Below are 24,478 nucleotides of genomic sequence, written 5' to 3' on the forward strand. Positions count from 1 at the left end.
GAGAGAGAGAGAGAAGACAAAATCTCTGCTCTTAAAAAGCTCACATTCAAATAAAATAAATTAACACATATATGGGAGTACAGGTCAGGAAAGGGAGTTTGGGATCTGGGAAGTTACAAAAATTGTAAATTAATAAACATATGATGTTCTTTTCAGGAGATTGTGGCTGATTATTGTGCCTGGGCCAAGAAGTGGAAAGTGGTTTAGGCTTAGGGGAAATGGAGAGGAAGAGGTTATACATTTGGCATTTCTCAGAGAATATTAGCTATCATCATTATTATTACTCAGTGAACAGTAAGTTATATTTACTTTTCCTTTGGACCCATTAGTTCTTTGCAAAGTGATGTTTTTTTTTTTTTTTTTTTTGATACATCCCAGGAATTTATATGCATATCCACTGGTGAAGTGATAAACTTCAATTGGTCTCTTCTTTGATACATAGAAAATGGTGTGTTGTGGGCATCTAAAAAGGCAGAAATCAAAGTCAGGGGATATAGGTACAGGTGAGTGCTTGGTCTAGCTAGATACATTGGAACTACTTACTGAGGCCAACACTAAATTGTTTCTTTAATAGCGACCTTAAAGCGATCTTCAAATCTGATTTAAATTAGAAGGTAACTACTAAATTCAAATTGGTACAGAATTTTTTTATGTTAACCTAGCAGGCAAATGAATAAAGTATTTCTGATATAATGAATGTAAGAGAACTCCTTGAATAAGAATTCTTTGTACCAATGTACATTTTGACCCATATGTGAATTGGTAAGTTATAATATCAAAGACTTAAAACTGGAAAGGATGTTATAGGTCATGCGACTTTCACAGTTCAAGTAATTTACCTAAACTTGCACAACTAGTAAATATAAAAGGCAGTATGAATCCACTTCTTCATACCTATTGATCTAGTGTTCCAACCATTATGCCTTTCTAGCAACCTATTAATATTATGATATTCTTCAATGCAAATATCCTTATCTAGAAATCTCCAGCCCTTCAAACCAATCTAATTAATTGTTTTCTAACCAAGACAAAAAAAAAAAAAACACCTTATTTTTAAAAACAAAGCAAGATCTTAATGTTTTTTTCCCCCTTCACACTCCAGTTTGAAATGGTCACAATATCTCTTTAAAGTCTGCAGAAAAAATGTAGCATCCACACAAAAGCCCCCATAGCCAAGGAAATCCCCATTATTTCCTCTCTTGTTACCTGAAGGCCATGTTGTGTGAGGCAGTTCCTAGAGCTCTCCTTCCCATGATACACAGAGCAAAGGAAAGAGTAACCAAAGGGGAGTCCTCATCACTGTCCAAACGCTGCAAAGGTTGAAACAAGAAGGGTCATTTTACTTGCAAATTGAACATATAGAAAACTCTATTGAACTAGAAAATCTATTTATATGCCCAGAACTATAAAACTGAGCTTAGATTTTTGAGATGTTTTAATCTAATCTCCTACAAAATGCAAAAAATCTCTAAAGTAACATTCTTTAGAGATACTTTAATGTTTATTAGAATACCTCTAATGACAAAGATCTCACTACCTTATCATAGAGTCCATTTCATTGTCAGATATGACTAAAACTTGAAGTGACAACAAATGGGGGGATCATTTAGGGAGAAAGTTGTGATAGTTAAAATTAGCACTCAAATCCTATTGGTTCTCACTTTAGTGGGGCTCCAAATATAGATCTTTGATCTAAAAAAACTCAGTCTATGAAGTGGGTATACATTTGATAAAATTAGTAGGATTCCCCTAAATACTCACATTAATAGCAACTATAAGGAAGCTTTATAATCATGGTGTCCTGATTGGGAAACAAGAACTTTATTTTGCAAAAAAAATACTAAATTGTCTTTCGCATTAGCTACAATTATACAAGTTACAAATAAATATTTTCTTCCAGATAGATTCTGTCAGAAGATCTTAAATGCTTCACATAATAACAAGATATCTTTTGCAAGAAAAAGAACTTGTTTAATCAAAGGACAAAGATATGAGGCTTTGATATAGGCATTTACCAGCTGGGATTTCTGCAATGGCCATCAAGATAATTATTCACAGACCACAGCCTGGTTGAGAGAAACCACTGTGACCTGTGAGAGTAGTTACTGATTGGCTAATCTGATGAGAACAAGTTTTGTGATTGCTAATCAATAAGTACTTGTTGCTGAGATGGAGCACTGTCCTTGCTTATCATCATAGGAGAAAGAGCTGGACAAAACCATAGAGATAATATGTTACTCTCTGAGACTTGTGTTATTCCCTCTAATGTTAACATCTATCTGTTCTGCATTTATCTTGTAATTTTATACACACATAAATACATATAGGTATATACATATATATGGAGACAGAGAGAGAGAGAGAGAGAGAGAGAGAGAGAGAGAGAGAGAGAGAGAGAGAGAGAGAGAGAGAGAGAGGAGAGAGAGAAAGAGAGAGAGAGAGAGAGAGAGAGAGAGGAGAAGAGAGAGAGAGAGAGAGAGTCTTTCTCTTATCACAATATAACCTTCTTAAAGACAAGACACTGTCTTTGAATTTCTTTGTATTCTTAGTGCCTGGAACATAGTAGGAGTTTAATAGATGCTTATTGATTGATGACCTTCCCTCCCCCCAATCTTTTATTCTTTGCTGAAGTTGTTCTAAACTTGAAACTGCCAGGCTTCTCTTACCTTCGTTTTCCTCCTACACAAAGCCTTGGTTTTTCAGAAGGAACACAGCAAAAAATGAGCTTTCAAGCAATGTTTCCATGCTTTTTTTCATTTTTCATATTTGTTTTTCATATTTATTTCAATATATATGGACATTTCTATAGATACATATGTAGATTTATCTATCTACATAAGTATATTTATGGGGGAGATGTGTATGGGTATACATACACATACACATACACACACACACACACACACACACACACACACACACACACACACCCCCACACCATTTTCCTTGTCTCATGACTACTCTAACCAGAATTAACTCCAGTTTACTAGCAATAGAGACCATAAGAAAGAGCTAATTGTAGTGTTTGTTTGTGTTCTACTTTTTATGACTCTGCATGAGATTTTCTTGGCAAAGATACCAGAGAGGTTTGCCATTTCCTTCTCCTTAGATCAAACAAATAGAGGTTTAAAGGGACTTCAAGTTCACATAGTTAGTAAATGTCTAAATCTGGATTTGAACTCAAGTCTTCCTGCCTCCAGACCCAGCAAGTTATACACTGAGCCATTAAACCACCTCAGTCATAGTGGTACCAAAATAACAAATAGGTCATAGAATTTGCAGGTCTATGATAATATATTATGTGTCATAAATTGCACTAGTTGGCAAGTCATCCTGAAGATGGATTTCAGCAGAATATACTTTGGTGGTATAATTTAAAAACAAGAGTTTCAAGAATAAAGTTAATGAAGAGGGCAAATGACAGTGTCTCTGAGACAACTGATGTGTACACAAAGGTGTATGGGGAGATAAAGGCTGCTATATTCATTCTTTCATTGTATTATAACTAAGTTTTTTTAAGAATCATTTTTTCACCTAATCTGTGATTTTATTAGGATAAGGAATTCCCAATAAGGAAGTTTCCTCTATTAATGCAGAATGGTGCTTACTCTGAAACTTACTCTTGAAAAGTCACCAGTAGCAATGAGAAATGAAATGACGTCTCCAGGTCACATAGTGAATGCATGTCAGAGGCCAAGACTCAAAACCTAAATTTTCATGACTCCAATGATGTCTATCCACTATACTATATTGCTAGTCATTTAAGCTGTGTCCGACTCTTTGTGAATTCATTTTGGAGTTAGGTTCTTTTTTTGTTATTGTTGTTTTATTTTGGCAAGTATACTGGATCTGGTCATTTTAGAAATGAGGAAATTGAGGCAGAGTTAAGTGACTTGCTTGAGATCACACAGCTAGTAAGTATCTGAATCTGATTTTTGAACTGCAAATTTGCTTTGTGCTCTGTGGTGCTACCTAGTGCCTCTAACCCATTATGTTATATTCTCTCTCAAAATTACTCATGTTAATTTATTTTACTTAAGCAAAATCAAGTATATGGAGAATTAACTCAGTAAGCATATTGCAATTGTGCTTTCTGCCCATAGTGCAGTGAAGCTTCCCCTTTGCTCTCACACACATATCCCTACATACCTCCCGTCTTTTGCGTGCACAATACTGAATCCATTCCAGATACACATTACAGTAGCTCGCTCTGGTTATCCCTTGAAGACACGGAACATAATCATCATCGATGTTAATGCTGAACATTGCAAGATCACGTTCGATGTAGTGCCACTTTGCAAAAGGCTGCAGGGACTTGAGGATTGATTCATTTTTGATCCAGGACAGGAGTTTGGGGGAGCTCACTGTAAAGTATATTATACTCTGTAGAGGAAAAGCAAGATTTGAGAATCTTTCATCCATTATAAAAGTCAAAAAGCTACACCTGAAAAAGTAAGTCAGACTCCAGAGAATAAGAAAATTTTCATATGTCCTCAGCCCTATTTTCTATTAGCTGTGTTTTTACAAAAAGCCACTTGTACGTTTCTAAAATGTCCTGTTTCTGAGTCTGTTGGGATAAGGAAGAAAGTCATCAGAAAACAATGGTTAACAGAGCTTAAATGACTAGAACTACAAAAATGGATAAAAACAAGCATCCTATTGCATAATCTTGTAGCTACCTTTGCCTTTTTGTATAGAGAAAAGGGAGCCAGGGCAGGTATCCTACACAGGAGTATATTTAGGACCATAAAAGACTTTCATGAATATTGTGCCATAATGATTTAGGTTAGATATATAACCCACTGGAACCCACTGGAAAGGTTAAAGTGTTTTCTCTCTCTCTCTCTTAAGAATTTTGGGATAACAGTGTATTCACTGATGATTCTATTGAACAACTTATGGAATCAAACTATTTAGGGAATAATAATAATAGCATTATTTTTAAGATTTTCAAAACACATCAAGGGAATTAATGAAAAAAATATAAAGGATGGTGGCTTAGCAGTACCATACCTAAAACTATATTATAAGCAGCAGTCTTCAAAAACATTTGGAACTGGCTAAGAAATAGAGTGGTGGATTAGTGGAATAGATTAGACACCACAACACAATAATCAAGACTTATAGTTATCTAGTATTTGATAAATCCCCAACCTCCACCTTCTTATAATATAGTGCATAAAAATATATCTAATTTTATCCTTACAACCCTATGAGGTAGATACTATTTCCTTATTTCTATGTATGTTCCTTGAGAGAAGAGACTGTCTTTTAAATTTTTATTTTGTATTCTTAGCCTTAGCACAAATTCTGATACATATCAGTGCTTAATAAATGTTCTCTGATTCCATCTCTCTGTTTTTGTCATTGTCTCTTGGTCTCTGATTTTTTTTTTCTGGTCTCTCTCTCATCTCCATTTTATAGATGAGGAAATTGAGAGGCAGAATACAAAGTCTAGCCCTCTGTCCACTAAACCTCAGCTTCTTAAACTGTGGGTCACGATCCCATATGAGGTTTTGTAACTGAATATGGTGTCATGAAATTATGGTTTATTTTCAATAAATGTTTGGTTTATACACCTATCTTACATATCTATATACTCAGGGTCACATAAAAATTTCTCGGGTGAAAAGGGATTATAAATGGGAAAAGTTTAAGAAACCCTGAACTATGCCACCAAAGATACCTCTGTAATATAATGTTGTATGCCATAAAACAAGCAGAAAACAAAATAAAAACCTATTTAAAAAACAAAAAAAGAAGAAAATAAAAGTATTCTTAAGGAAAATATTTATGGATATATCTCTAATGGCCTACAAAAGCTGTTGTTTTTTTCTTTCCACAATCAGATGTGCTAATTTGAAAATGCTATGGCTTTTTATTATCAAGTGGGAAACAATTTACACTGTATACCTTTACTATTCTACTCAAAATCATTGTTTTCTACAAAGCCTTCCTCTTTGTAAATGGCACCATTTTCCAAAAAAGGATATCTATATCTTGACCCCAAAAAGGAAAAGCAAGTTGGACACTAACATACTGAAGGAGACCAGTGAAGGATTTGCTTCCTTTATTTAGTCTTTACATTCTCATCAGAACAGAAAAACGAAAGTGTGCCTGATGTTACTTAAGGCTTGATCCTAGTGCTTGAAACATGGTTGTGCATCTCATCTAGATATCATCTGCTGTGCATGGGCGTGCACTCATTGTCCCTGATTTAACCAGGGAGGATTCATGTTCATGACGAGATCAGATTCTTAATTGGTACTCTTCCCAGACCATTAAAATTATAGACCTTCCAAACAATTAAATGAAAGCAGCACATAGAGGCTGCCTAGAACAAAGAAAAGCTCTGGCCCCCAAGATCTGTGCAAGTAAGTTGGTAATTCATCTTATAAGTAATAGACATTATTTCCTTAAACCCACTATGTTGGTCCCCACCCCAGCAGCCCACAGTTCCTTCCTCAGCACTAGGGAAACCAAGATGAATGGATAGCTTTTCTTGCTTTTGTTTTAAACTATAATGCCATTCCCTGATGGTCTCTGGTTAAATGAATGTAACATGGTAGACTCAGCTTTTCACAGATGCTAATGTACTTTTGGATTTGAGAAAGCTCCAACCAGCAATGATGGGAATATTCTAATCCTTCTGGGCTAAAAAAAATACTATTATCCTCTTATTTAATGGCAACAGGACTCCTCTGTAAAAGATTTCTGCCAACCTCCGACTCCAAAATGAGCCCCAGAACATGAAGTGCATAGGGTAGCAACAATTGCTAGATGGCTCAGGCATGAGGAAAACCTAAGTTTATATTTAGTCTTAGTTATTTACTAGCTGAGTGACTAGTGAGACTCCCCTTTGCCTCAATTTCCTTATCTATAAAATGGGAATAATGATAACATCTACCTTCTAGAATTGTTGTAAGGATCAAATGAGATAATATTTGTAAAGTTCTTTCCCAAAAAGGTGATATACACACACATATATACATAAAATCTAATAGCAGTAATAATATTACTAATTAGTATTACTAATGATACTAAAAATAGTCATTGTAGTAGTGGTAGTGGTAGAAGTGATGGTGGTAGTAGTAGTAGGGATGATAGTGGAATATTAATTCACCATTGTAGCTATTTTCAATGATACCTGGAGTTACATAAAAATGAATATCACTCAGAGGTTTACAAGAATTCAGAGCTGTGACAGCTAAAATTTGCTCTGTGACTTTGGAAAAAGCATCCTATCTCTCTCTGCTTTAGCTTTCCTCGATAGATAAAAGAAATCATATTAACAACGTTTCTCATAGGTTTGTAAGTCAAGAACACCATGAACAGAGTATAAGCCACAAAACATTTTTCATCTTCATTTCTTAAGACTGATAAATATCATGGATGATAGCAGGATATAAAATCCTTCAGGATGCATGAGAAAGAAAGACATTGTAGGAATAAATAAAACTGATAAATAAACATGTAGTATCAGTGAGCAAGATTTGAACAAAACAAAACAAGATGGCGTATATCCTGAAGCCCTTTGGAGACAGCAGTCCTCTCAAGTCACTTAAAATATCTAGTCCCTAATATCACAGATCTCCCTGACTTGTCATTTAAAGTGTATATCAGAATTTTAATAGAGAGATAAATCTAGGGAGATGGACAAAGACAGACAGTACTACATGTTCGCAGGTGAGATATATTTTTCATTCTTCAACCTGCAGAACAACTGATAAATACATTTTCTCTTTGAAGAGACTGCAAAACAGGGCACTGAGAGACAGCTGATTTCTTGAATACTAAGAGGTATTTAAACAGGAATAAACTAAGGAGAGATAGAGGAGGCACAGGGGAAAATCTCTAGTCCTCAGGAAGGAAATGATTTCAAATATATGCAGAGAGGCTGGGGGAAGTGACCCACTTTATTAGGAGAGAACAAAAAAATCCTTTTGTGTAAAGGAATTATTGGGCACTTTTTTTCCTTCTCAGCTTCCCTGTCAAAAAATGAAGCAAAACAAAAACAAAACAACACAAAACAAAACAAAACTACAAACCCCAAAATAAAAGAAACTAAACTTTTGAATCTTGATGCAGTTCAGAGAGCAAAGCAATTTCATTCACTCAGCAACCAAAGGCAGAACACGTTATTAATTTTTTTCTCCCTGAAAAGAATTGGCTCCTGCATTTTAAATAGCTATTATTCTGAGATTCTGCATTGCTAGCTTAAAAGTGAAGTATATTACAGCATTAGCAGTCTCCCCTTTTCCCACCATCCCACTCCCTCCCCAAAAGATAGTGCTAAGTACTATTTAGTATTATTAGTTAAGGGATGGGGTTGCCAGTTGCCTACTGAGAGTTACAGCTTTGACTTGTAGAAAGTTAGAGTTGTAAAGAATCTGAAGTATTGTAGAACCTGGATCATAGTAGATTTTTAGTAAATACTTATTGGCTAGATGATTAATCATTTATTCCAACTCTGTCATTTGACAAAAGAAAAAATTGAGGGTCAGAATTTATAAGTGATTTGTTCAAATTCATGTAGCTAGACAATGGCACAGCTCAAGGGACTAAGCATACCACATTGTCCACTGTAATTAAATGATAAACTAGCATTTAATATAAGTGATTTCTGTAGGAATTTTAGATTTAGACACTTTTATATTAATTCATTCTAAATTGAAAAATATTTTCAGGGGCACTATTGGGTCTTATTTGCATACACACATATACATATATGCAAAGAATTATTATAACATAATAGAAATACCTCTATTATATAACCTTAAATATGATAAATATTTTAAATTTTTATTTAATTTAATTAAAAGTTAAATTTTTAATTAAAGCTCTCTCTGTCTGTCTCTTTCTTATGAATCCTTTACAAGGAGTCTCTTCCTAGTCTCTTCCACACGAATAATTTGCATTAGCCAGGCACCCCCACTCACACACATTCATAATACACATAGAGATTTATGACATATAATGAAAATGTCTAATATATAACACTAAAATCACTAAAATATATACATGTGTATATATAAATACTAGGCATATATATTGTATATGTATGTGTGTATGCACATGTAAGTATATATGTGAATAAAGTACTGGGTCTAAAGTCAGGAAGATCTGAGTTCAAATGTGGTCTCAAATGCAGTTTTGATTCTCAGCAACTAACATAATTTTTGTCTGTGCTACCTCCTGTTCTCTTTTTTATACTTTTAAAAATATTTCAATGGACTCCTCTTTTTTCCCCCTTTTAGACTTACCATTGCTATCTCCCAAACTTTCCATGCCTCCAATTAAAAATAGTAATAAAAAGCTTTAACAATCATGTATCATGAAACAAATAAATCCGTACAGTAAGCCAAATTTAAAAATACATGTTGCTACATCTTCTTTCAAAAGGTAACATGGATCATCATAGGTTCTTGGGAGATGCAGTTCATTAATTAGCAATACATTTGAATTCAGATGTTTCAACTCCAGATATTTGTTCCTTTCTGATCTTTGCTGTATTTGGCATCTTGCCTTTCCCATTCATTTTTTTTTTTTTTGTGTGTGTAACCCTTGGTAAGCCACTTAACTTTTTTTTTTTTTTTGGATTTAGTTTCTACCTTTGTAAAATGCAAATAATAATAGCACCTATGTCCTAGGATTGTTACGAGAATCAAATGAAATAATATTTGTAAAGCACTTTGTAAACCTTAAATATTTCATAAATAAATGAAGCTATTATTATTAATTATTATCCCAAGGGCAGGGGCTTTATTAAATCACCCTAAATTTTACCCCACCCTAACACTGTCAAACTCAAATAGAAGCTGGGTCTAGTAAATTGTATATAAGGATTCCCATTGGCTGCATATTGACTTACTCACACATGTATATATATATATATATATATATATATATATATATATATATATATATATATTATATGCAATTATTTAATTTGTTAAATATTTCCCAATTACATTTTACTCTCAGAAGTATTGTTGGCCACATATTTGACATCCCTGCCTTATTTAATAATCATTTTCTATGACCTTAACTTCAGGAAACTTTTTTTCTCCCAAGATAACCATAATCACATCTCTTTCACCCTCCATTCTACTTTCATACATTCTGACATTTTTCCTGGGAGGGAAAGATTCCAAAACAGCATATATTTTCTATACCTTTCTTAAATGTGTAACTTATGGCCCTTAGTGCCCCAGGCAACTTTCTAAGACTATAATTTATAGATGAGTTGATGATTTGTATGGAAGCAGGAATCGGAATTTCTTCACACTAGAAATTCCCTACACTGATAGATTAATACTTTTAGACCAAAACACAAACAATCAATCCTATAGTTCAAAATATCAGCTTGGGATTCACAGGAACAGGTTCAATCTCAAAAGTTTCTCAATAACAACTCAATAATAGTTTGTGTTCCCACTTAACGTTTACTCTGGGAACATCAGAATTTATCTCATGTCATTGACTAAAAGATTTCTCAGCCCCCAGAAAATGCAAAGAATTCAAACCCATACCCATAAGTGGTCAGTAAAACCAGTAAAACTCCCTCTTTGTGCTGGATGCCCTCAAAAAACTACATAATTTTTCATTCTTAGACTAATACCTTGGCTCCCACACTGAACAAAACAACATTACTAAAGGTTGCTAGAGTATCATGTAACACCCCTACCTGCTCATAGATCTCTATTTCCTCAAGGGGTACATGTTATCTTTGCTGTAAAGGGCAGACCAACCTTATGTGAGAACTCCCCACAAAGGTAACAGAACTTTGGGGCTGCTAGGAAATTGAATTTCTCCAACTTCAATGAGATAATCTTTTTCCAAAGACCTGCAACATCCATGTGGTTTATAAAATTGTCCCAGATGAGTCCCTAATAAGGAAAAATTTCCCAGGTTTTTTCTTCCAGGCCTAAGGCTGCACTTTGTGGTTTGCTTCCTCTTGATTGAATAGTATTTGGAAAAGGGGAAGTTTCCGTGACGAAACTTATTAATGAACTTAATGTATTCAAAGATTTTGGATTTCTCTAAAATCTCTGCAAATGCATTTTCAATCAAAGGGAGCCAATTATCACATTACATAAATGATCATGTTGCAGATAATATCATAGATGTTGAGATGTCAGTAACATTTCTAGGTCTTATCTATTTTTATCATTAACATGACTGGCAACTATTGTTCTTATTTTTTGGAGTCAAAAGGAAAGGTCCAAATGGGAACTGGCTGATCCACCCATAACAGACCTGGGAATAATATCCAGCTGTCTGCTTTTTCAATCCAAAGTTTTAAACTCTAATCTCAACCATAAAACCCTCCTCAATTGTCCATTTGTAAAAAGAATCAATACCTTGATGTAATATCTAATGAGGATCCTTCGGAGATCAAAGACCTGTAGCATGGTGGCTGCATTATTGTCAATGATGTTGTATCCTTCCAGGATATACTGAGTTCGAGTGATTTCCCAAGTCAACCAGCGTAGGTTGAAAGCTGCATTGCAGGACAACAGGTGGGGCAGGTGACCTGGCTTACAGCAGCAACAGCTCCGGTCATCCTCATCACCTTCCATAATTGCTTCCACCTCTCTCTGCTGGCAGTATGTCCCTGAGGGATTTCCAAAAGCAAAATAGGATGAATGTTACCACAGGAATTCATATAAAACTGATTGAAGTTTTCATAAGCAAAGATGATGATAAGCAATGTGGTATAGAGGAAACTTGTTGGATCTGGTATGTTGAGGTATGGGTTTGAAATCCATCTCTGACATTTAATAGCTGTGACCATGGGTAAGTCACTTTAATTTTCAGTTTCTTCTTCTGCAAAATGAAGATAATGTTTCTGCTATCTGTCTCACCAGCCTGATATGGGGGAGAATGCTTTGTAAGCCTGAAAACACTATATAAATGAGTTATTAAGAGGAAAGAACACTCGATTGATAGAGATGAGACAACAGATTCTTTTGTTGACATTTCAAACAACTCCTTTGATGAAATTAAATCACTTTTCTCTGTGAAAGTCAGAGGATACATATTACTAGCTCACAGGGATATTGTGGAGAATTAGTGTCTGTGAGGAAAGGAAAATAAGCAAGCTGAGGAATTTTTCCAGAAATTTAAGAAGGGCCTCGGAGGGGCAGAATGGCACCAAGGGAATTGTAAGAGATCCCATGAGAAAATGGTCGATTATCCAGAGAGGCTAGTTTTGGGGAGCCCCAAATTTAAACTCATATCCCTTCAAGAGAAATTAAAGTGATGGGTATTTAAATGAGGGACTTCGGAGAATGCAAATATTAACTGTAAAAAGGCTTGTCAGGAGTCAAATTCCAAGAGGTTAAGGAGTGACTGACTGGTGAAGAAACAGAGGCAAGAGGTGTAGACCATGCCTTTGATATATTTCATAGTGAAATGAAGAGGAGAATTAAAGAGAAAGAACAACAAAATCAAGTAAAGATTTTTCTTTGAATATAGAGTAGAGCTATGTATGTTTGAGGCAATTCATTGGTGTGATACATAGAATGCTGAACTTTGAGTAAGTAAGATATAAGTTCAAATTCTCCCTAGGTACTTACTTTTTGACCCTAGGAAACTCATTTAACCTGCCTGTCTCCATTTCCTCATCTGCAACATGGGGATAATAATAGTACCCATCTGGCAGGGTTGTTGTGAGAATAAATGACACAATACATATAGAACACTTTGCTCTATGAATACCAGCTGAACTGTATCCAGAATATTTGGGGTGAAAGAGGAAGAGTATGAAAAGAGGATAGATTCATAGAATACATGATTATAGATTAGATGCCAGATGCCTCATAAATTGAAAAGCACAGAAGTGAAGAGATTTTTTTCAGGGTCAGACTGCTGGTGTTAGATGTGGGAACAGATTCTTTTTCTATTGCACTATCCATCACACCACATTGTCTTGATGCTGACGATGACTTTTCTATGAAACAGAAGAGAAAGTTTTGCAGTGACATTTGTAGTGGGGAAAATTCAGTTGAGAAAGTCTGAGAGTAGATATGAGGAAAGCTTGGGAGTATTCAAGAGCACACTTGAGAGAAAGGAACTGTGTTCTTAAGTCATTTAGTGAAGGATGGATTCACAGGAAGGCACTTGACAAGTTCAAAGCATGATTTTGGGTTTAAAATAAATGATTTGGATAGGACACTATCCATTTCTGGGACACACTATACAGAATAGGTAATGACATATTACATATTCCCCTAACACTTTTAAAGAAAGTAAGTGGACTAGAAAGGAGATGAAATCCATCAGAAGAATAAAGCAGTGATGTCTGTCTAGCTTATGATGACATGGATGAGCAACAAATCTTACAAGGAAACATGCAGCAGAATTAAGGTGTTGCCCTGCACTACATATGCAGGCAATTAAGGGAAAGTAATGTATGAGCAGAATTCCCCTAGCATACATACATAAATGATATTCATACACCAGGGCAAAGAAAAATCACAACAAATTTATGTATATGTGTATATTTATGTGTATGCATATTTATATGTGTGCATGCATATTTATAAATATACATATATTTTTATATATGTGTATATATGTATGTATATATACATGCATATATATATATATATGTCTCTCTCTCTCTCTCTCTCTCATCTATCTATCTTAACTGCCTCATATTTCAGGTAAAGAAATTGTTGCCCATAAAAGTTATGTGATTTGTCTAATATCACCAGAGTGTCAGCAGCCAGGATTTGAACCCAGTCCTCCTACCTTCAAATCCAAAGCTCTTCATGGTACAGAGAAAATGGGAAATTGAATAACTGTAACATATATAATCAAGGGCAGAACTAAAAGCCCATGGTTTCTGTCATCCTTACTACAGACCCTAGTGCTCTAGGACATAGCCTAGACAATTTACTTATGCATTTCAAAAGTCTGCTACCTTGATTACAGAAAATTGGGTTTCTACATTTTTTTCTGGGTATGTAGAAAATAAGATGGGTCCAAGTTGGGCAGCTATTGTGTATATGGGGAGATTAACTGCTTCACTGGAACCCTGTAAATATCCAAAGAACCAAAGCAAGACTTCCAATGAGGAGAATGGATCCTCTAGTTTTGAAATATTTATAGAAAGGTAGGGATAAGCATCCATTGAATGTGTTGCCATTAGTATCAGATCACAGTTCCATAAAGTTCAGTAGTTTCAGTCATATCTGACTCTTTATGATCCCCTTTGAGATTTTCTTGGCAAAGAAACTATAGTGGTTTCCTGTTTCCTTCTCTAGCTCATGTGTAGAAATTGAGACAAATGGGATTAAATGACTTACCCAGGGTCACACAGCAAGTGTCTAAGACTCAATTTAAACTCAGATTTTCCTGATTCTAGATCTGGTGCTCTGTCCATTGTGCCATCTGATTGCTTCTCACAGATCCATCTATGGCCTATGCATCTCATTTATGAATAGCTAGCCTAATGTCTTATACATAATAGACATTTAATAGATGTTTGCTGAATTGAATTATGGAATTATTGAGGTATTCTCCCATGGTGAAAAATGACCCCTGAGGTACAAAATAACAATAAGGGTTTTATTCCCATCTCAAATCTGCTGCTTATTACCTACGGCTTTGGTTAAGTCACTTGACTTTTCAGAGACTCATTTTCCTCATGTGATAAAAGAGAAAGTGGGTATAGCTTGAAGTTTTTAAAATGAGCTCCACAGACTCCCTAAGGGATCCATGGATCAATCTTGGGTGGTCTGTGAACTTAAATAGGGAAAATACATATTTATTGTCACTACTCTTGAACTAAAATCTAGCACTTCTTTCAATTACTTGAAAATATTATTCTGAATATGTCATTTCACAATTGATAAATGGACAAAGCATATGAAGAAACAATTTTAAGATGAAGAAATTAAAGCCATTTCTAATCATATGAAAAATGCTCTAAATCACAATTAATCAGAGAAATGCAAATTAAGACAACTCTGAAGTACCATTTCATATCTCTTTGATTGGCTAAGATGACAGAAAAAGATAATAATAAGATGTGGAAAAACTGGAACACTAAAACATTGTTGATGGAGTTGTGAAATGATCCAACAATTCTGGAGAGTAACTTAGAACTCTGCTCAAAGGGCTATAAAACTGCACCAAAGAGATCATAAAAGAGGGGAAAGAACCCATATGTGCAAAAATGTTTGTGTCAGTCTTTCTTGAAGTGGCAAGGAACTGGAAACTGAGTGGATGCCCATCAGTTGGGGAATGGTTGAATAAATCATGGTATATGAAGGTTATGGAATGTTATTGTTCTATAAGATATGATGAGCAGGCTGATTTCAGAAAAGCTTGAAAAGACTTATATGACTAATGTTAAATTAAGTGAGCAAAACAGAACAGTATACACAGTAAAAACAAGATCATGTGATGATAAATTCTGATGGATGTGGCACTTTTCAACACTGAGTCGATTCAAAGCAGTTCCAATAGACTTGTGATGGAAAGAACCATCTGCATCCAGAGAGATCTGTGGAAGCTGAATTTAGATCAAAGCATATATTTTCACTTTTTTTGTTGTTGTTATTTGTTTGCTTGTTTGTTTTTTCTTTCTCATGTTTTTCCCCCTTTTGATCTGATTTTTTTCTTGCACAGCATGATGAATATGGAAATATATTTAAAAGAATTACACATGTTTAACCTATATTGTATTGCTTGCCATCTAGAAGAGAGGGGAGGTGAGGGAGAGGGAGAAAAATTTGGAACACAAATCTTGCATATCTTTGCATGTATTTGAAAAAATAAAATACTATTGAATTAAAAATATATATTATTCTGAGAAATGTCCCATCCATTTGCTGAAGAAGTCAAGTAAAAAATTCCTAGACTAGATAGCTTCTTCAGTCTCTTCTAGATTTTAAGATCTTATATTTCAAATGTCTTGGAATCTTAGGATTTAGTAACTCAGATATAATTAAAGTTTCTAACAAGATGGAAATAATGAATAATTAAGTTTCTAAACTAAGGACCATGAGTATAGTAGACATCTCAAGGCACAAGATGGCATAGTGAATAGAAAGCTGGGTCTGGCATCATGATTTCTGAGTTCCAATCTGACCTCAGATACTAGCTGTGTGAATCTGGGCATGTTACTTAACTTGTTTGTCTCAGTTCCTTCATCTGTTAAAGGGGCATAATAACAGCATCTACCTCCCAGGGTTGTTGGATCAAATGAGATATTAATAATAATAATAATAATAATAATAATAATAATACCAAAGCACTTAGCACCAGTACCTTTCACATAGTAACCAATACATAAATGTCATTTATCATTAACACTATCATCATCATCATCATCAATATCATCATCATCATCATCATCATCATCATCTAGTTGGAAAGGAACAATCCCAAGAACAATCACCTAATAACCTGCTTTGCAAATGATTTCATTGAGACACATTAAAGAGAAACAGGTTTTGCAAGGAAGAAGACCAACAGAGTTCTCAAAAATGTGTTATCTAGGAGCAGAAGTGTGTAGGAGGATTCTAGTCTTATAGGGATCAACTCATTTGTTTATATAATATGATTCAAAAACCCCAATTTTTTTCCTATTCTTCTCTCTCCCTCCTCCATCCAAATTGCAGCAGCTGTTATATAATACTGCTGAAAATTGTTTTTTTCCTCACATCAAATAAACATTCATTGTCGTACATTGGGGCGGGTGGGGGGAAGGGGAGGCAAGTAGGAGGAGGGGCACAGTTCCAAAGTAGCTGAGTAAAACACACAGTTAACACAACAGACTGTGAAGAGAACAAATAGACATTTCTGCATTAATTAAATGGCAAGAGAAATAATAAATTTTGCCATGAAGAGGGGCACCCCCCCACAGTAGCAAGACAGCTATATCAGCTCAGAGTAGTCTGTGGGATTCAAGCTACTTTCTTCAGAACACAAAAGAAAAAAAGAACAAAAAACAAAAACCAGTTCTATGGTCACATATAGGTCTCAGAATCCAAAAATAAATAAATTTGGAAGCAATCAAGTAGATTCCTTCTGAGAAGAAATGTAGTCTACCTTGGCACAAAGCAAGATTGCTCAGAGAGAGGCAAAGCAGTGCAAACAGTTAGAATTTAGCAAAAGGAGACATATTTAAATCCCAGTTTGGTTACTTTTTGTCTTCTGAAAAGTGGAGATAATAATGATATGCATTAACTAACTTGAAGGTTGCAAAGAAAACAACTTTAAAAAAATCTTTTAACATCATTCAAATATGATATATTGTCTTTACTAACCTGCTTCAGGAAGCAGCTACATAATGGTATCAGTGTTGCTCTCTGCAAAATTCCCACAATGCTAATATAGGATGATGAAGGACAATTAGAAATGTTATTATGGGATTCAAAGACTTTCACTGATTCCCTATTTCCCTATTCCTGCTATTAAGTTTTACATATTGCTGATCTACTTGTTTGACATGCCTAAAAGCTGCTTCTTTTATACTTTTTGAAGATTTGATCCATTTTTCTCTATTAGTGAAAAAAAAGTAACTGTAGTTAAATACAGTGGATTAAAAAAAATTAACCATTTTCCATTATTCTTCTTTCTGACACAGTTCTCATTGACAAAAGCTAGGACCAGATATCCTTTCAGTATGCAAAATTAAAAATACTCCAAATATCTCATCTTTAACCTTCCCTTTTCTCCCAATTTTCCTATTTGTTGTTGGTGGTACCCCAACCTTCAGGAATCTAGGTCTGAAATCTTAGAAGTCATCTTTGATGACTTTGACTCTTTCCTCTTGTAACCCTAGTACTTCTAATGTTATGGCTAAATACCATTGATCTTTCCTCCACAATACTTTGTGGTCCTCCCTTGCCCTTTCTAATCCCATTGTCACCATTCCAATGCTGGTTTTCCAGTCAAGTCAACTCCACAAGCATAAAGTAAGTGACTACTTTATAGCAATCTTTGTGCTAACCAAGGAGATATAAGAAAAACATTAAGTAATTCTTGTTCTCAATGCACTCACAGTATAATGGAGTGATATCCTTCAAACAACTATGTACAAAGAAAATAACTATAGTATAAATTGGTGATAATAGACAAAGAAAGAGACCAGCATTAAGGAGATTTTGAAAAAAAAGATTTCTTGTAAAAAAATGCATTTTTAGTTATGATTTGAAGGGAGTCAAGGAAGCCAGGAGAGAAAACTGAAGAGACAGAAAATTACAAGCATGGAGACTTCCATTTTTATCTACAGTGAAAATGCACTCATTTGGGAGAAGAAATGTCTTATACCAGGAATATCAAGGAAACTAGTGTTACTGGAACCAAGAAATGCCTTCATTGTTGTTTAGTTGATTAGTGTGTCTGACTTTCAGGATTCCCTTTGCACTGGAAGGATTTGCCATTTCTTTTTTCAGTTCATTTTACAGATGAGGAAGCTAAAACAAACAGGATTAAGTGATTTGCCTAGGGTCATATAGCTAATAAATAAATGTCTGAGGCTTGATTTGAACTCACTCCTTCTGACTCCAAGGCCTATGCTCTAATCACTGCATCACCTAGTTGCCAATTAACATATTTCCGCCCCCCCCTCCCCAAATCTCATTACCTCTCACTTGGACAGTTAGGACAGTAGTCTTTCTAATTTCAACTTCTTCCCAAGCAACTTTTATTTAAAAATCACATTAGTGATTCATGAGTAATTTGACTCACTTCTTGCTCAAAAAGCATAGTCTATCTATAATCTATAAAATGAAAAAAAAAACAAAAAACCCAAAACAAAAACTTTCTTTTCTAGGTATTAAAAACTCTTAATAATCCGGCCCCAGGCTTATTCCAATTTTCTTCAGGAATTCTATGTTCCAGCCCAATTAAACTATATACTGTTCCTCATATGTTTCACATCTTCTCCTTTTGGAGTTTGAACAAGCCATAATACATACCCAGAAGGGTCTCTTACATTTCTAGTCACTGACATCCTTTCTTGTCTTCAAGATCAAGCTCTGCCCTCAAAAATCTCTCATGTCAGGAAGCATAAGAAATCTTCCCTAATTCTCCCAACTAGAAGTGGGGGCTTTCTTTGCCCTGACCTTCATTCTTCTCTATATGATTTTTCATGCTGATCATATCCTGACTTATAATAGTTATTTACATGATGTCTTATCCCATCACTAGCTTGTATGACAAGTCTTCTGAGGACGAGCATTGCTAAATTCATAGTTGGCTCATCAGCAAGTTGGCAATAGATGAGTTTTTTAGTCTTACACATTATCAAAGACTGCCACCAAATCCTAGAGGGGCCAGAAGTGGAGGGAATACAAAAATGATGAAATTATAGATCTGTGGAATGAAATATTGAATTAAGCCTTTCTTCATTACTAAATTTTAAGCTCTATGGAGGAGAGCGTCTATGTCATTTTTCGTCTTTGTATTCCCAGTGCTATACATGTTCTTATCTCATAAATATGATTTAATGACATAGGGAACTCCCAGTGTAGAAACTTTCTCCACTGATGCCAATTTGTAATTTATAAGCTTGGAAAGTTTCCTAGGATACCAGGAGGCTAAGTAAAATTCCTGGGGTCACATAGCCAGCATGAGGCAAAGGTAAGATTTGAATCCATGTTTGTCTATCTATAAGACACAACACCCTATCCACTATTTCAAATGGCCTTTCAACTTGTTGCTGAGAGATATGAAACATATTTGAGAGGTTGATTACCCAGAAGAAAAAATGTATGATGAATTAAACTGAATTATCTGTTAACAGTCAATCTGGTGCCATATTTTTTCTTCCATACTCCCAGGTATTTCAATTTCTTGAACATTCTAAAGGCAATGATCTACTATATATATCACATCCTTTGCAGAACATGTGTTATTGGTATATCCCCCCACAGGCAGAATTTTTGGGATGCTATCCAGACATTCTCATCAGGTCTGGAATACATTCCTCCCAAACAGGTTTTAGGTTTCCTCTTGTTTGAAGTGTAACTAGCTATCTCATAGTTGAGCTAACACCTCATAAGTAATGTCTTCAGTTGATGCTGTAGTGTGCAAGTATTTTTAAAGACCACTAAGTAAACCAAGAGTTATCAGAATTTAATCCAAATCCAGCCCCAAACCTTTATTCTTATTGGTTTATTTAAAATGAGTCAAATCTTTCTGTTAATCTTGGGGATATCCTTCTTTGCCAACATTTGGTATCTTATCTAAGTCTCATTTTTAAAATGTCTACATTGGTTGAGTAATCTGTTAACCTTGTTGTTCAGTCATTTTTCATTTGCGTCTAACTCTTCGTGACCCCATATAGGATTTTCTTGGCAAAAATACTGGAGTGATTTGTCATTTCAATCTTCAGCTTATTTTATAGATGAGGAAACTGAGGCAAACAGGATTAAATGACTTGCCCAAGATCATACAGCTAATAAGTATCTGAGAACAGATTTAAAATCAGGAAGACTCATCTTCCTGAATCCAGCCTGGTGCTCTATCTCCTGTATCACCTAGTTGTCCCTCTGCTGATCCTACTATTATTCTATTTCTGCTCTCCTGGATTCTAATGCCTTTCCCATGCTTACTGCCTTCAGTTTTTCCTGTATATAGCTTGTTTATGATTCTTTGCAGGTTGTCTTCCCTATTAGACCCTGAACTGATTAATAACATCAGGGATATTTTGGTTTTGTTTATAATTTTTTTGAAGGTACTTAATGATTGTTGATTGCCATTTTCCAATTTTCAATATAAAAAGACTTTCAGAAATCCTAACCATACATTTACCTTTTTTTTTTAGAATGTGAGAAAAAAATTTAGTGAAATGAGAAAGTCAATTCTTATCATAGATAGTTCTGAAGAACAAAAGAGCTTTTATTTCCCTAATGAATATTTCAGAAATTTCTACATATATCTGTTAATGTTAAGGTAAGAATTATTGGTGGTTCTGAACAAAGGATTATGAGCAGGAACAAGGAGCATCTGATTTATTCTGTGTAAAATTAGCTTCCCAACCTGAAAAATGGCAAAAGGGGACCAGTCTCTGTCTCTCAGAGATGCTGTAAGTTTGCATTATCTGTGTCACCAAATTCAGATAGGCTTTTTTTTTTAACATTCTATTGGCAATAGAGGACTGGCAGAAAAAAAAAATAGGGCTGCTAAACTTTGGGCTATTTGGCTTCAAGTACTAATGATGCAAAGTGTTTGAGCTTCTTGGAGAAAATGGCAAATAACTCAAAAATATATTCATTTTAAATCTCATCTGCCAAAAAACAACCTCAGAATAGTTTGAGTCTCTTTGGTACAGTCCCCGGGGAAAAGGAAAGCTCCTGAGAGTTGAACATTGAAAAAAATACTACCACTATGTCTATTAAATCTAACAATATAAATTATGCTAACTTGGCATTATGCCCTGTCTGTAGAGCAAACTGAGCCATATGTGATGCTCTTGGTCAGAGACATTAGAATCTTACTTTGACACATTCTTTAAAGAAAAAAAAATATACATAGAAAAATGTAGAGACTAGGGATCATAGAGTTTAGGAGATTCTGATGCAGTGGAAAGTTCAGTGGTTTGGGAAGTTAAAGATCTAGTTCTGAGTCTTGGATCTGATTTTAATAAGCTATATCACATTAAGATAAATCACTTGAACTTTCTACACTTCATCTTCTTTATATGTAAAATAGGAATCATAACATTCACCTACTACATACCTTATAGGCTTATTGTGGGAAAAAATGCTGAGTGAATTTAAAAGTATTATGTACATAGGCTTATGTGTTCTATAGATCTAGGGGTATAAGGGACCCCAGAGACCACCACCTAGTCCAACCTTTTTAAAAATAATAATAATAGATTTTTATTTTTCAAAATACAAGCAAAGATATTCAGCCCTGCAAAAACTTATGTTCCATGTTTTTCTACTTCCTTCTACCCTTCCCCCTTCCCCTAGAGAGCAAGTAATCCAATATAGGTTAAACATATGCAATTCTTCTAATATATTTCCCCATTTATTATGCTGCACAAGAAAAATCAGATCAAAAGGGAAAAATTAGAAAGGAAAAAAAAGCAAGCAAACAACAACCACCACAACAAAAAAGGTGAAAATACTTTGGTGTGATTTGCACTTAGTCCCCATAGTCCTCTCACTGGGTACAGATAACTGTCTCCATCACAATTTAATTGGAATTGGAGTGGATCACCTCATTGTTGAAAAGAGCCATGTCTATCAGAGTAGTCATTATATAATCTTCTTATTGCTGTGTACAGTGTTCTCTTGGTTCTATTCACTTCACTTAGCATAAGTTCATATAAGCTTCTTCAGGCTTTTCTGAAATCAGCTTGCTCATCATTTTTATAGAACAATAATATTCTATGACATTCATATACCATAACTTATTTAACCATTCCCCAACTGATGGACATCCACTCAGTTTCCAGTTCCTTGCCAAAAAGAACTGCTATAAACATTTTGCACGTGAGGGTAGGTCTTTCTCTTTTATCTCTTGGGATACAGACTTGTAGAGACACTGCTGGATCAAAAGAGCAATTTGAAATCAGGTGCAAGGTGCTTAATAGCCCTTTGCACCTGATTTCAATTGCTCTTTTCTTAAAATCTATGGGAATAGAATTATGCTTATAAAGTCCTAACCTACTCAAAGACTTCAAATATAGATGTCAACCTAATTATCTGGCTAGCTAAATTGGGAGAAAGCATCTCCAGAAAGATGTCTACCCAGTGGTGCTTTCTTTTTCAGTCACTACATTTCATGAAAATCATCAAGACATTGAGTGATTATAATCTATGAAGGGTATTCTCTACTTTTATTGATAAAACCTGAGATTTTTGAAGTATTAAAACAATAATTAATAACATGAATTTATTGAAGATCATTGTCCCAACCCAACCTAAGTTATAGGACCTATTGTTGTTCTGATACTCTATTTTATGATCTTAATCAACTCTGAATTTGTAGAAACAAAGAACTTGTTTATTTAGAATCAGAATAATTTTATTGAGAAATGGTGCTTCATTGATGAGCAAATGATTATTGTTTATTTTCCCTAAAGGTCTACTAATGATGAATTCCTTTTCTTAAAGGTTAAATGATAATATTTGCATATTCCCACTAGACTAATTAAATTCATCATTTTAAATCTATAATTTTGATCTAGGATGGAAGAAAAAAAGAAACCTCTTTTTTCCTAAGGTCAATTTGATGCAAAGATAAGAATTAAATCTATGAAGCTTATAGCAATCTGAACGTCCAACAGTGAGATATCTTGCATGGAGAGGACAGTTTGACTAGAAGCTATCTTAGATTTAACATATGTGTATATGTATATTCTTTTGCAGGGGAGATAGTATAAGGAGAAAAGGCTGGGAAAATCCCCCCTTCATTTTATATAATGAAAGAAGTCTTAGAAAAGAAACAAAATTAAAAATTCATACTATGAAATCTCTGAGCAAGAATTTCCAAAACAAATCAGGTCCTCTATTTAATAGAGAGTGCTTTTAAACAACATAATCAGTTTATATTCATATACTAAGCAGGATGTTGAAAAATGCTTCTTTTTTTTCAACTTACTGCCCCAGAATTGTTCTCATCCGGGGTCCCATTCCTTTAGTGGGCTCAAAAGATTAGAAGTGTTGCTGGAAAAAGGACTACTAGGATTAGCAAATACCTCTGTCATCAAACAAGTTATGTTTTTTTTTTTAATTAAAGCTTTTATTGACAGAACATATGCTGGGTAATTTTTACAGCATTGTCCCTTGCACTCACTTCTGTTCCACTTTTCCCTTCCTCCCTCTCCCCTCTCCCCTAGATGGCAAGCAGTCTTATACATATTAAACAAAATAAATTATGTTTTTATGGATACTCTACACCTAGCTTCTTTTCTAAATCATTCTTTTAGTGGTCATTCAACTCTTTGATGAGATATTGTCAGTTCCAGTCTACACTGTTTTTAGACTATCATGACATTATAGAATTAGAACTGGAAAAAATTTTAAAGATTATCCATGCCAACCCCCCTCATTTTAGAGATGACATAATTAGGCCCAGAGAGATTAAATGAATAGTATGTGATTTGTCTGGGTTTGAATTCAGGTCTTCTGACTGCAAATAGAGAACCTTTTACTATATGCCTCATTGGAAGAATCAAGAATTGACTTAATAATCATTATTATAATTTTTATTAGTTACTTCTATTTTCAAAGTAATTTATATTATGGTGCCTTGTTAAAAAATTTAAACTGTGACCACAATTGTTTTAGATTGTTTTACAATTTAAAAACTGAAAACACATACATAGATATAATTACACAGACCACTAAGCAAGTGCCAAAGAAATATGTGACATATCAAAAAAAATCAATGATTCCTTATCAGCCCAATCCATACTTTCAATCTCTAGTACACATTCATTCACTGTATCTTCTTATACTTTAGAGATTTCTATCAAATATAAATCTATTTATATGTA

The 24,478-nt window shown here is 34.6% G+C and overlaps 1 protein-coding gene across 4 annotated transcripts in view; it reads right to left on the reverse strand.

The window, feature by feature from the left end:
* The window catches only part of PCNX2 (pecanex 2), a 370,349-nt gene that overhangs the window by 40,619 nt on the left and 305,252 nt on the right, over positions 1 to 24,478 (reverse strand). For all 4 annotated transcript variants that reach the window (XM_074262410.1, XM_074262411.1, XM_074262409.1 and 1 more), the window contains exons 26-28: positions 11,364 to 11,617; positions 4,150 to 4,383; positions 1,207 to 1,310 (exon numbers count right to left, since the gene is read on the reverse strand). In XM_074262410.1, the coding sequence (XP_074118511.1) occupies positions 1,207 to 1,310; positions 4,150 to 4,383; positions 11,364 to 11,617 (592 nt within the window). The remainder of the gene's footprint in view (positions 1 to 1,206; positions 1,311 to 4,149; positions 4,384 to 11,363; positions 11,618 to 24,478) is intronic.

The sequence above is a fragment of the Sminthopsis crassicaudata genome, chromosome 4 (assembly GCF_048593235.1).
Source record: "Sminthopsis crassicaudata isolate SCR6 chromosome 4, ASM4859323v1, whole genome shotgun sequence".
NCBI lineage: Eukaryota > Metazoa > Chordata > Mammalia > Dasyuromorphia > Dasyuridae > Sminthopsis > Sminthopsis crassicaudata.